This window comes from Plecotus auritus, assembly GCF_963455305.1.
Source record: "Plecotus auritus genome assembly, chromosome: 8".
Lineage (NCBI taxonomy): Eukaryota > Metazoa > Chordata > Mammalia > Chiroptera > Vespertilionidae > Plecotus > Plecotus auritus.
Window position 1 is genome coordinate 23,527,550 of NC_137782.1, and position 15,015 is coordinate 23,542,564.

The 15,015-nt window shown below is 39.4% G+C and overlaps 1 protein-coding gene across 2 annotated transcripts in view; it reads right to left on the reverse strand.

The window, feature by feature from the left end:
- CHD6 (chromodomain helicase DNA binding protein 6) overlaps positions 1-15,015 on the reverse strand; it is a 176,886-nt gene that overhangs the window by 68,940 nt on the left and 92,931 nt on the right. For both annotated transcript variants that reach the window (XM_080686871.1, XM_080686872.1), the window contains exon 17: positions 5,728-5,923. In XM_080686871.1, the coding sequence (XP_080542997.1) occupies positions 5,728-5,923 (196 nt within the window). The remainder of the gene's footprint in view (positions 1-5,727; positions 5,924-15,015) is intronic.

Genomic DNA, 15,015 nt, shown 5'->3' on the forward strand with positions numbered 1-15,015 from the left:
ATGTGAAATCCTAGACTGAATCTCATACCACAAGAAAAACATTTGTAGGAAACTGAAGGAATATGAAGAAAGTCTGTGATAAAGTACTGTATCAATGATAATTTCCTGGTTTCAATAATTGCATTATGGTTATCTTCTATAATAATAAAAGGGTAATATGCTAATTAGACCGGACATCATTCCAGACGTCATTCCGGACGAAGCCGGGGTCCCGGGTGCCTGCCGGCAGCCCGAGGGAAGCAGCCCGGGTCCCAGGTGCCTGCTGGCGGCCGGAGGAGGAAAGCCCAAGTCCCGGGTGCCAGAGGGAAGCCGGTGCTGGCAGCTGGGGGTAAAAAAGGCCTACTCTTGCACGAATTTTCGTACATCGGGCCTCTAATATAAAATATTAACATTAAGGGAAGCTTGGAAGGGTCCTAGAATTCTGCACTTATTTTGCAACATTTTTAAAGTTTAAAATTATCTCAAAATAAAAAGTTTTTTTAACAGACTGATGAATCTCAGAGGGAGTGAGGGCAGGAATTGATTAACCAAAGAACTTATATGCATATATGCATAACTCATGGACACAGACAATAGTGCAGTGAAGGCTTGGGTAGGGGGCGGCCATGGGGTGGAGGGCGTCAATGGGGGGAAAAAGGAGACATCTGTAATACTTTTAACAATAAAGATACATTTTAAAAAATTAATTTTATTTCATAATGCTATAAAATACTTAGGATGGTTCCAAAGTAAAAAATGCAAAAAGGCGCCCGGCTAGTGTGGCTCAGTGGTTAAACATCAACCCATGAACCAGGAGGTCAAAGTTCGATTCCCAGTCAGGGCATATGGGCTCGATCCCCGCTGAAGGGCATGCAGGAGGCAGCCAACTAATGTTTTTATCTCTCTCTCCTCACCCTTCCTCTCTCTGAAATCAATAAAATCATATAAAAGTATTTTTTTAAATGCAAAAAGGCATATTTGGAAAAACTAGCTTCTATCCCTGTCACTTCCATCCTATTTCCTCACTCCCCTCATAGGTAACCATTTAAAAAAGCTTTTTGCCCTAGCTGGTTTGGCTCAGTGGATAGAGCGTCAGCCTGCAGACTGAAGTGTCCCGGGTTTGATTCCAGTCAAGGGCACATACATGTCCGGGTTGCGGGCTCAATCCCCAGTAAGGGTGTACAGGAGGCAGCTGATCAATGATTCTCTATCATCACTGATGTTTCTCTCTCTCTCTCCCTTCCTCTCTGAAATCAATAAAAATATTTAAAAATAAAAATAAAGCTTTTGTTAGTTTTATCTTTCCATGGGGCAGGGGAAGGAAGAGACAGCCTTTTTAGATAAATGCTAGCATACTATGCATACTTTTCCACCTTATTTTTTTCACCCAGCACTATATTTAGGTGTCTGCAGATATATTCCTCATTCTTTTATATATGGCTTAGTCAATCAGTCTTCTATTACTAGAGAACTAAGCTGTTTAGTCTTTGGCTATTAAAATTAGTTGCCACAACTTCTTTCTGTATTTTTAGTGGTAGTTAAATCTTTAGTATCAGGGGAAGGTTTGATGGATAACTCTGGTAAAGAAATGAATCAAGGTAAGTAATACAGTTTATGGAACCTATAAAGCAGCAACAATATGTGGCCATAGATTTTACACTGATTTTTCTTTTTCTGGCTCATCAAGTGTTGAGAGTAAATTACAGGAGGAATTTTAAGAAAGGTTCTGAACAAAGGTTAATAAGAGAAGCACTGAAGACACTGTTAATTACCTCTTTGGTATCCACATTTCCTTTCTTCCACATTACCAGAACCCTGATTCTCATTACCAGAACCCTGATTCTTGCAAAGGGCAGCAACATGTCCAAAATGAAACCCCTTCCAGCCTCCCGGGGATGGCAAAGTAACACAGGTCTAGACAGCGAGATGTAGCAGAAGTGTACTAGAGATATCTGGGAAGGTTCTGCTCTCCTGAAAAAAGCATCACACCTTCCTGCCTGGGACATGAAGTGTCCATCTGGGAACCAAGAGGATGTAAACCACATTCACTGAGGATGAAGGAGCAGAAAGACAGAAGGAACCTGGGACTCTGATGACACTATGAAGCCCCCCCAGTAGTCCTGACTATACATCTCTGGACTTCTCATTAACTGAGAAAAGCAAACCTGTTTGGGGGACCACTGCCACAGGCAGCTAAATGATACCAGGAGATAAACATGTGCTCTACCAAGATGACTTACCTGAAGGATAATAAGATGAGTCCTGTCACATTTAGAGACACGTCATTTTACAGTCAAATACCCAATAGTTAATCAGGTATTCCTAATTTTCCGAACTCACATACAAAAACATGTGGTAGAGAGAGAACTAGGGCAGCAACTGAGATGAAGTCCAAATAAGACCCATCAGCAAAGATATATATATACAGAACCCTGGAGTAGTTAGGCAAGTGGGGGCGGCGGTGCCACCCCCACACAGGAAAAATTATAGAGCTCTGATGTGCTCCTGCACAATCTGCAGGCCCCTGGTTAGTTATTTAGTTTTTAATATATTTGAAGTGAACAAAGGCCTATGAAATAAAGTAGTGATGTTCAGATCCCAGTGACTGCAAAGGGAAGGAAGGGGGAATGTCTTAGTTGCCCAAGCAGTGAGATTTTAAATTGATTCAGGCCTTTAATTGACTATTGTCACTTTCACTTCCAGAACTTGGTAAAACCTTTCACCATGCCTTTACAATCATCCTATATAATAAAAGGGTAATATGCAAATAGACCGAACGGCAGAACAACTGAACACCAAAGTGTAATATGCTAATGGTATGCTAAGGCTGCTCAACCACTCGCTATGATGTGCACTAACCACCAGGGGGCAGACAGTCGACTGGTCAACCAGTTGCTATGATGTGCACTGACCACCAGGGGGCAGACGCTCCGACTGATAGGTTAGCTTGCTGCTGGGGTCCAGCTGATGTGGACATGCCCTGGAGCCCTCCCGCGGTCCGTCCCCGGCCCGATTGTGCACCAGAGGGGGTCCCTCAGCCTGGCCTGCACCCTCTCGCAATCCGGGACCCCTTGGGGGATGTTGGAGAGCTGGTTTCAGCCAGATCCCGCAGGCTACTCCCCTTGGGAGGGCACCAGATGCAGGGCTCATTACTGGCAAGTGCTGCTGCGGCAACAGGAGCCTCTCCCTATCAGGAATGATTGGGCGCGAGCCAGCGGCAGGCACAGTTGGGCCGGGATGAGTGGGAGCAGCAGGTAGGAGCTGCAGGTGGCGTTGGACTGCGGGTTTTGGCCTGATCCCTGCAGGCCACCCAGAGGGACCCCACCCATGCACAAATTCGTGCACCAGGCCTCTAGTGTGAAAATAAAATAGCTGGTACAAAGAACCAAGCATAATGCTATATCCTCTCTTGACCTTTATACTACTATTTCAAGTAATTAGCTCTATTACATTTAAAAAGCAGATTTTCTTTAATACTTTAAAATACTGCTTATTACTTGTTGTAAAAACTGCATAATCAGAGAGGTTAAAGAAATTACTACAGTGCTACTGGAACCCAACCACTTTTAGCATGCTGGTATAATACTGTAACCCAGTTTCTACACACAAGTACTTTATTCCAAGCCTAGCAATTTTACCTTTCTCCTGCCAATCTAAAAGTCTGCCTCCACAGGGTCACCACTCATGCAAAAGAGGAATTGGGCTCTTGGCATCATGAGTCAGGGAGTACTGGGAAGTGGCTCTTCCTTTTGCAGGCCTACATTTGGGCTCAATAAATGTGTCAATAAGTCAGTCAAGAGCTGGCTGAGAATAGGAAGGAAAGGAGTCGACAGCATGGGAAATGGAAAAGGATGCTTTGGGGCAGCAGGAAAAAAGGAGCAGGAAGCGAAAAAGAGGACACTGACAAGAAAGGCAGGAGAGAACTCAAAAGAAACCTGACTCACTTTATTTGGGATTGAGACTGTACAGTAAGTGCCTGGCCCACCTGCTTCAGGGGTGCCACCTATGTTCACTCCCACCCTAAGTGGTTATACTTTTTATTCCCTCTGTCTGGAACATTATTCCTTCTGACCTTGTAATTTAAGATCCTTCCCCATCACTGAGGTCTCTGCTCAGATCACCTTCTTAAAAGAGCCTTCCTAGACCACTTTCTAAACCAGGGCATCCAACCCTCATCATTCTTATCCCCTTACACTGTTTTATTTCTTTGTAATAAGTATTGCTCTCTGTAACTCATATATTTTTCCTTGTTTACTGAACACAGTGCCACACAATTTGTTTTACAATGACTTTTCCCTCTGAGTTTTAGCCAACTGTCCTCAATTTAATAATTTAAAGGACTGGTTGTTTAGTAGACTGCTTTCTTCAAATAAAATGTTGCCTGGAAACTCATTAAATGGAAAGGACAAAGCAGAATGCTCTGTGTGAAGTGGTGGCCATGGAAGAAGGCCCAACAGGCATCAGCTTGGCTCTCCCTCCTGGCCTTCCTTTCCTTGTGGAATCCCCTAGTACAGTGGTCAGCAAACTCATTAGTCAACAGAGCCAAATATCAACAGTACAACGACTGAAATTTCTTTTGAGAGCCAAATTTTTAAACTTAAACTTCTTCTAACGCCACTTCTTCAAAATAGACTCGCCCAGGCTGTGGTATTTTGTAAAAGAGCCACACTCAAGGGGCCAAAGAGCCGCATGTGGCTCGCGAGCCGCAGTTTGCCGACCATTGCCCTAGGATACCTCTTCAGTTTTGTGAAGAAGCATCCTCCAAACTTCTTTTATTAGTCACTGTGTCATGAAAAAGGTTGTGAGGCACCCACTACTCTCCCTACCCTATACTCACACTCAGAGTATTAGAAAATATACCAAGATACACTTAGGATAAATTCATCATTAATAATAACGTAAATCTATATTCTAAATGATCTTCTTGACAAGTTAGAATCTCTTTGGCTAATTTACTGTCTAATCTGGTCACTGTTTTTACTTTCAAACAGGGTTGATGAAGAACTCTAAACTGGAAGTGTTAGCTCTGTCATTTTCTTGTTTGTCTATGCTTACTTTTTAAATGTATAAACTTCGATCCTCGAATAACTTCAATCTTTATAAATCATCTTTTAAAGTCACCATTATTTAACTTGGGTAAAACTAGAAAATACAACCTGCAAATCCACTTAAAAGGGCATATATACACTTTGCATTAAGTGCAGAACAAATGAGCTAGTGAGGATGCCTGTCAACCCTGACACACGGTGGAAATTTCCCACCCCTGTGTTATCTCCCTAGCTGAATATGACATATGACCATCTAACAAACAAGATGAGTGAAAATGCCAGAACTGAGGATTAGTCAAGCTTAATAATTTTCTTTATGTCTGATGATGATAATAATAAAGAAGTAGTTCAATTCTATATTTGGAAGCTACCACTATGAAATATCACTTAATTTAAAGTAAAAGGAAAAAACAATTCTCTGATTTGTAGGAAGGGCCGACATTTACTTTTCATTTAGTTCCCCTAGGCCAGTGGTCAGCAAACTGCGGTTCGCGAGCCACATGCGGCTCTCGAGCCATGGTTTGCTGCTCTGTTGACTAATGAGTTTGCCGACCACTGCCCTAGGCCGAGGCCCTAAGCCTGCCCTCTGGCTCACACCATAGCATGGAACATGGCAGATACTCTATAGCCAACCCAGGTCCTGCCATATGTTCTTGGGTTTGGGGTGGCTAAGGCAAACAGCAATCATCCTAATGGTTACCTGCAAGTCATTTTGTGGGTTCCAGTCTGAATCAAATATGATGCAGGTATCAGCGGCTGTGAGATTGATCCCCAGGCCTCCCGCTCTGGTGCACAGAAGAAAGACAAAGCGGTCTGAGTCTGGCTTACAGAACCGGTCGATGGCTGCCTGGCGCAGGTTTCCCCGTACTCGCCCATCAATTCGCTCATAGGTGTATCTGAGGGGACCCAAACGAACGAAAGCCCAGGTGTTAATCATGACTTCAATGGAGAACAGCAAACAATGCAAGAAGCTGTTGACCGATGGCCTTAAATCCCTCACTTCTAAATATGGACCAAATGTCCACAGTCTAGAAGAATCCCCACCCTCTACATATGCAGCAGGGCAGACATCTAAAACTGCATTGCAAAGTGTCACCCCTCAAAACAAACAAAACCCAAACCAAAACAAAAAAACAGCCACAAACTAAGGAGGCCTAGGAGAATTGTAAACATAAAAAAAAATCAGTTCCCACTGCCCCAAAAACTTATTCTCAAGTCATTTCCCAGTTTTAACTTGCACTGAATGTAATCATAAGACCCAGAAAAGCAAATAAAAGCCTCAACCACCTGCTTTCAGTCGTGCTCATAAAAGGAATCAGAGTTCAAATCAGTCCCTCACTGCTTTCTGGGAAACTGAAAACAGGAAGAAGACTATAATGACAGGCAGTCCCCATGACGTCTGGGCTGGTCATCTCCAACTAACAGTTCCTCAACGCTTTAGAGGTGCACAGCAAAACCTCCAGGCTTACAGCTGAAACCAAGGTCTTCTGGGCAGTATACTGCCACGTAAGCGGGGAGAACTCACAGAAAATGTTTTGTGCTATGTCAGGGGTGGGGAGAACTAAAGAATTTTTAAAGCAAAATAAAGTGAGGAAGTAAAGCTGAATATCCTTAAGAAGGCATATACCTGTGTGGAAGTTAAGAAATAAAGGTGGAAAGCATGGTGGAGGAGAGGGGAAAAGGAAGGAGAATAAAATAAATGAAACACTATAGGATCATATTACTATCTGTCTATCCCAGTGGTTGGCAAACTGTGGCTTGCAAGCCACATGCAGCTCACGAGCCGCTGTTTGCCGCTCTGTTGACTAATGAGTTTGCCGACCACTGGGATAGGGGCTTAATCACAAGGAACAACAACAGCCTATAATTATTGGAATTGAGAGTCTAGGTCAGTGGTCGGCAAACTCATAAGTCCAGTGGTTGGCAAACTCACTAGTCAACAGAGCCAGATATCAACAGTACAACAATTGAAATTTCTTTTGAGAGCCAAATTTTTTAAACTTAAACTTCTTCTAACGCCACTTCTTCAAAATAGACTCGCCCAGGCCGTGGTATTTTGTGGAAGAGGCACACTCAAAGGGCCAAAGAGCCGCACGTGGCTCGCGAGCCGCAGTTTGCTGACCACTGGTCTACCCAATCAGAAAACACAGACGGTACCTTTATGATGAAATAATGTAATTAACAGAGCATTAAAATATTGTAGCAACCTGGACAGCTGCTTAGAGTCTTATTCTTTTCTTACTTATCCCCTGCCAACACATGAATTAACAAGGGGATGTTACCCTGGACCCAATTTGACCTCCAAGCATGAACTGGTTGGTAAAGTAGAAGTAACGGAACCTTGTGAGAAGAGGACCAAGTCATCCTAGACCCAACAATAGTCAAGAACATGAATCCTGATGAAAATTTTACCAGTAGCCCAGAATTTGGGAAATCTAGCCTCTAAAAATTCAGATAAATAATTGGCAAGAGAATAAGAATAGACAGTCTAGGGGCAGAAGACTCTGTGTGGGGATGACTCTAGACAACTAAATTGGGCAACACAATTCTGACTTTCTTGAGGAAAAGGAAAATCCATGTAAAGAAATCACCCAAGGAAATCCATGTAAAGAAACCAAACCAACTCAGACTCTAAGGGACATGTAACACAGCAAAGAACCAAGTCCCAACATATGTCTTCCTCTTACAAAGCTGCAGTGCGTCCAGACCTGGAATTACAGGTGTAGACTTTTCTTTTTTTTTATGTAAAAAACTTAGGAATAATATTTGAAACTACAGTAGCAAATAAAATGAGTGATGATGACAGGATTGTCATGAAGGCAGACTAAGAAGATCTTATATCATAAGATAAAAGGTAAGAGTTACATTCTAAATTCTGTAACACTATGAAGCAATTAGATAAAATTATCATTATTATTAATAACAGCCACAGCAACAATATTAGCAGCAACCGAAGTGTCAACTCTGTGCCAGGCACTGTGATACATGCTTTACATGTATCATCACATTTAACTCTCACAATAATTCTATGAGGTAGTTTTACTATTACCATCCCCATTTTACACTTGAGGAGATTTCAAAAACAACAAAAACCCATACAATCAAAATAACTGCTATTACCTAGCTGGTAAGTGAGTTAACTCAGATCCATTTGATTCAAACAAAGTACACACTCTTAACCAGTTTGCTGTGTGGCCTTCATATTGTACCCTACATTTCAATGCAGCAGAACAGAAAGGTTTTCCTAAGAACTTAGAAGAGAAAGTTAAATAAGAAACACCAGTAAACTTAGGAAACTTGTAGCTCCGGCAGAAAATGAAAGAAGAAACTACAGGTATCAAAATGATTCTGATAAATCAATGCAGCGAGGATCTGGTCTGGGTGGGTTCCCACAGCAGTTGGGCCATGTATGTGATGTTTGGAAGAAGCACAGGATTTGGAGGCAGGAGACAGGGCTGACACAATGAAACAATAGCAGCTACCACCCCAACCATCACACATGCCAACGATTATAAGCACAGGCACAGAGGACTCAATGTTCTTTGACAAGACACCCGCAGCCATCAGAGAGGAGCGAGGAGCGAGGTGCCCACGGATCTGAGTGAGGCAGGGAGTTAGCATAGCCTTGGGAGAAGTCAATGAATGGGATGACATAGCTTGGCCATCACCCAGGGAAAATTATTTCCATAAAATTAGATAGCATTCTGCCAGCTATGACTTAACGATGGTTTTAGAAATTGTGCAGGATGATTGGAACATTAATTCTCATTTCCATCACTTGTTCAGTTTTGAGGGAGTGCTCTCGAAGAACACAAAAACTAAACTAAAATAAAAATTCAATTATTAGAGTTTTTTTAAAACTGTTCCTCATCCCCTCACTTCTGAGCCAAATCCTTTGGCTATGCCCTCACCCTGGATGAGAGTATGGCATGAAATTAAATGGGAACAAAACCAAACTGACAGCTGGAGAAGCAACAAGGCTCAAAAACAAAGAAAATCTTGAGGGCAAGTAAGTCTGAATGAAGAAATCAGACATCATAAAATTCCCCACACCAAACATCAGTGCAGCAATTAACCCTCTGCATCAACTGTATTGTGAACAAACTCCCTAGGAGTTGATGTGGTTCATGAAACTGTAATTCTGAGTCATTGTCAAATATCAATGAGAAGCAGGTGGCACTCTGGGAAACCTCTGTGCACTTTGTTTGGGGAGGAGGAGGGGTAGAGGGACACATTTTGGCACAACAGGAAATGTTCTCACAAGGCCTAAAGGAAAATGAATGACTTTCTTGTCTCCCAACAATAAACAGCTGGAAAACATAAAGAGTGAAAAATCACCCATTCACAACAGCCATAAACATATAAAACACTCAGCATGAAATTTAGTAAGAAATATGAAGGATTTGGCAATATGACACTAGCAGCTATGTTCGTTTGTTCACCATCTCCCTAACACCTACAGAGGTTCTAGCACAAGGTAGGTACTCTATAAATATTTACTAAATCAACAGTGTATATAAAAGACCTGAATAAGTGTAGTGAACATTATGTTCTTCAATTCTGTAAAGATGTCAATCCTACTCTACTAAATGTGTAAAAGCCAATCAAAATCCCAATAAATGGATATATGTATATAGAGATAAATAGACGTGTAAATGTGTGTGTACACACACACAACACACACACAATTTTTTAATAGTGGGAGACTGAAGTAGTCAAGGATAGACTAAAAAAAGAATAATTCTGAAGTTCATCTGCAATAATATATGAGAAAAGAATAAAACTACTGATCAGAACAGAAAGGTTAGGGATATACCCAGCATATATAATATCTCAGTATATTTTATGGATAGTGTTTTAGATGAATAGGGGGGAAACATGGACTATTTAGTAAATAGAAAATTAGACATATTTAGAAATAAACTAGATTAAATGCCCATTATATACCATTTATCAAAATTACAGGATTGCAGACTGACATATCAAAAAAAAAAAAGAAATCCAGTTAAAGATTATGAATTAACATGCATATTTTATTCTTTTATCTTCCCAAACTTCTAGTAAAATGATAGTTAAAAAAATTTTTTTAAATGCATAATACACTCCCCCAAATAAGCCCACAAACAGAACAGGAGAAATTACAACAAAATTCTAGAAGATGGCAAGTCAGCTATATGGTATTTAATTTAAAGAAAGCAGAATCCCAGGTGAGAAATAACCTGATTTAATACTGCAGAATACCCAAAGGGATCGGGCATTGATGGCATCAGATACTCCTGAAAATGGGGATGCAAAGAGTCTAAAAACCAGGGGAGCTGGTTGAATATCAGCCCTATAGATCACACATCCCTGCCCTGAGAGGGTAAAACAGAAGAACCATACCCTTCTCTACCCAAAGGGGTTCTAATCTCAGTTAAAGGTAGAAGTATTACACTGAAAAAAGGGAAGAGAAAGTGCAACCTCCCTACCTCTCTCCACCCTGCTTCTCTACAATCAGCTCCAGGTACAATCAAGTTCCCATCCTTTCAGCTAGGGAAAGAAAAGAAACACCCAAAAATGCTAACACTGGAGATTCCCCAATGAAATGGTCCATCTAGATGACTAGTGTTTACATATGCAGGGTGTGACCCAGAACCAGCAGTCCTAGCCCAGATACCCAGAGCTTCCAATCAGCTTGACCGTGCCCACCAACTGATAGCTACGATCTGAAACACAGAGGCTCTGCTTCTGGTATGGAGGGGCAAGGTCCTAACACACCAATTCTCAGCAAATATCAACCACAAAATCCAGATGAAATACAGAAAACAAAACAAATGAACAGAGAAATTTCTCTGAGGGCCCTGGAGAGTTAAGGAAAGCAAGCAGATTTTGGAGAGCAACAGAAACTTGTGGTTTTGAGCAGAGGAAAAGACAGAGAGGGTGTACCCCAAACTCTGGCTATAAACTCTACTCAAGTCTCTGGCTGGCCTCTGACTCAGACATGCTTGGGGCAGACCAAGAGTAGTCTGAGCTGAGACTGCAGCTGTTATCTACTAGAGACATTGACAGAATTTGCATTTTTAGTCATATCTCATATAATACCTCCAAATAAAAACCATCATCTTCATGGAAATATAACAGATTCCTGAATCTCCACAACAAAATATTCACAATGTCCATGGAAAAAAACAAAATTATGTAACATATGAAGAAACAGGAAAAATGTGACCCATTCTCAAGAGCAAAAAATCCAATCAACAGGTGTCAAATCCAAAAAGTTACAATTATCAAATAAGAACTTCATAATAGCTGTTATAATTATGCTCAATAAAGTGAAGGAATGTATGCAATGAACAAAAAGATGGGAAATCACAGCAGAGAAACATCAAACTAAGAAACAAATGAAACTCTTAGAACTAAAATATAATCTGTACAATAAAGAAAGCACTGGATGGGCTTAATAAGCATGAAAGAAATAGCAGAGAAGAGTCAGAACCTGAAGACAGATAAATCAAAACAAGAGAGAAAAAGGAGTGGAGGGGAGACAGAACAAGGACCTGTGGGACAATATCAAAAGGTCAAACATTCAGGTAATTGGAGTCTTACAAAGAAACCAGAGGTTGGGGCAAAAGGAATAACAAAATAGAAGAAATGGAGATTCATATCCTCCCAAATTTGATGATATACGTTTACACATTCATTCAAGAGACTCCGTGAACTCTGCAGAAGTTGAACTCCACCTATCACAGTCAAACTGCGAATCAAAAATCAAAAGAAAATCTCACTACACAGAATAAAATAACATATTACATACAAGAGAACAGCGACTTAAATGACTGCAGAACTTCTCATCAGAAACTCTGGGGGCCAGAACACAGTGGAATAATACTTGAAAGTGTTGAAAGAAAGAAAAACAAACAAACCCAGAATTCTAATATAAAAGATATAAATGTGTGTGTGTGTGTGTGTGTGTGTGTGTGTATAAAATTCTGACTTGGAGAAAGCTGCAGGAAGAAAAAACAAATCTATCATGATTATTTTCAGAAAAATGAAAGAAGACACTGCACCTATGAAATAACCAGTACAATGTTATAAGAATTGAAAATTTAGAGAAGAAAATGCTCTAGGAAATTAAAAATATAATTATACAAAGAAAACCTAGGGTTAAAGTTGGAAGAGAAAGTAAAGGAATTCTATCAGAAAATATAGCAAAATATAAGATGGAGAAAAAAGAGAAAATCAGGTGATCAATCCAGAAGATCTGACATACAAATAACAGGAGTTCCACAAAGATAAAACAAAGCATAAAGAAATAATAAAAGATAAAATCCAAGAAAATTCTCCACAGCTGATGAACTTAGATTTCAGATAGGAAAAACTACTTAGTATCTAATTCAATGCATCCCATACAAAAAACAGTTCATTGTAAAACTTCACAGCACTGGGACAAAGAGGATATATCAAAGCTTCTAAACAGAAAAAAAAAAAAGTCACATACACAGTCTGGGAATCAGAAGGGCAGGGCTTTGAACTTCTAAACCACAACCCTGGATACAAGAAGACAATGAACTAATAACCCTTCAAAATCCTGTGGGAAAATGATTTCTAACTTGGAATCTCAAACCCAGCCAAACTATTACTCAAGAATGAGAGTAGACTACAAACATTTCAAAGTCTCAAAATTCACTTATCATTCACCCTTTCTCAGAAGCTCCCAGAAGAGGTACATGAGATCCACCAATAAGGAAATCTGATTCAAGTGGGAAGGAAAGAAACTTGTCAGCATGATGAAGGAAGGGAGATAACAGACGACAACTGTGTACTAGGTGAGAAGAGCACTGAACACAGAGGAGCACGTTAGAAGGTCCCAGAAGAGATGGCCCTGAGAAGATGAAACTGATGTGCGTGACCGCCACAAGAGGAGATTTAGGCAACAAGGGTAAAGTGTGGAGCTGAATTACAATAACTACACAGAAAAATAAGCCATGAAATAAAAAGCTAATTTTTAGCTTCAGGGAAAATAAAAATTATGCAATAAAGAAATAACAGGGTACTATATGACTAAGCTGTAATTTAGCATTTACATAAGTCCTAATAAACACTGAACATTAACCTAATCCGAAGTAATATGTGGCATTTTGGGAAAATGGGAGGACAGGAAGTTGTACATGTGGCATTAACATAGTGAGAACAGATAATATCTAAAACTGAAAAAAAATTATAACTATTAACATTTTTTAGATATAGCTATAAATACCAAAAGAAATAGCATAAAGAGTTTAAAGTAATTCATTGTTTCTGAGGTTGGAAAAACTCAGGGGCCAGAAGGGAATAAATTAGGAAATGCAATTTTTCGTTAAGTCTAATAGAATAATTTGCCTCTTTAAGTTATGTTGAATAATGCATAACTTCAATGAAAATAAAAACTGAATTAGCCCTGGCCAGTGTGGCTCAATTGGTTGAGCCTTGTCCCACGCACAAAAAGGTTGCTGGTTCAATTCCCAGTCAGGGCACATGCCCGGATTGTGGGCTCGATCCCCAGTAGGGGTCTTGCAGGAGGCAGCCGATTGATGTTTCTATCTCTAAAATCAATAAAAACATTAAAAAAAAAACTGAATTAAAAGGAGAAGAGTAACAATGATATTAAGCCCAGAAGAACTCTGTTAAGTGCTATCAGGATGAAGAAACCATAAAAGAAACACCTCAGAATATTCATATGATGTAATGGTTAACAGGTGAGTGAAGGCTATTTAAGCATATTGATTTAATCATTTAAATTTATTTTAAAGCTGTTTTAAGATGGAGAGATTTAACTATTATAAAATTTAAAACTTCTGGGAATAAAGTAAACATACAAAAGCCCACATCCATAAGTAAAAAGTCAAAAACAATACTGGGGAAATATATACACCATATTCTTAAGTAAACAAACAATTCTTATAAATTAATAAACAAAGAGAAAGAACAACAGAAAATGGAGAACATGAACAACTCATAAAAAAGCCATATAAATAAAGGTATATTAAAAATTCACCTATTAATAATCAGAAATACAAACTAAAGCATAATTTAAATATCTACAGGGGTTTTGAAAATATGTACTAAATGCTTTTAAAAATGTACATCAGAATTGGTCCCTAGAAAATAACTGGCAACATTTACAATAAATGTAAAGGGATATTCAGAGTTTCTTAAAGTACTGAAAATTTGAAAACAACTCATAAGACACAATAAGAATATCAGACAGATCACCAAAATTGTGTCATAGGAAAATAATTTAAAAATTTTTTCATAATATACTAAATAAAAAGTGAGTTACAAAGTAGAATGTAGAATATTTAAACAAGTAAACAACAAAGCTAAATATATGTATGAACAAAGAAAAAGGACTAAGAAGATAAACACCTAAGTCTGAATGAGGGCTTTGGGCAGGTGTTGGTGTTATATGTGCCCATATTATCAAAAGAAACTGTATTATTTAAGTAATTTGAAAACAAAGTAAGCAATAAATGATAAATAAAAATAGCATAAAGGGAGCTAAATAAGGATACCATTCTTAATAGAAGTGTGTTAATTATACTGTTACTCATTTTGCGGGGTTCTTTAAAAAACTGAAAACTATGAGTTCTTTTGTATATATTTTGGAGAGTAAGATAATATATTTATGAAAAGCTAGTGTTCTGGCAATGGGTTCCTAATCTAAAGTGAGTTCCGATTTCAAGGAATTATTTATGTAAATATTAAATGTCAGCACAACCCATACCTAAATTTGCCATTTAATACTCTTCTAGAAATTACATGTTAGAAGAACAAACAGAATCTTCCAGGACAAGAATATTTAAGAGAACTAAGATTTGCCATGATTTTATTTTAAGAAAACAAGAATTTCCTATAAACTTAGCAATGCCTAGACCCATGGTCGGCAAACTGCGGCTCGCGAGCCACATGCGGCTCTTTGGCCCCTTGAGTGTGGCTCTTCCACAAAATACCACGGCCTGGGCAAGTCTAT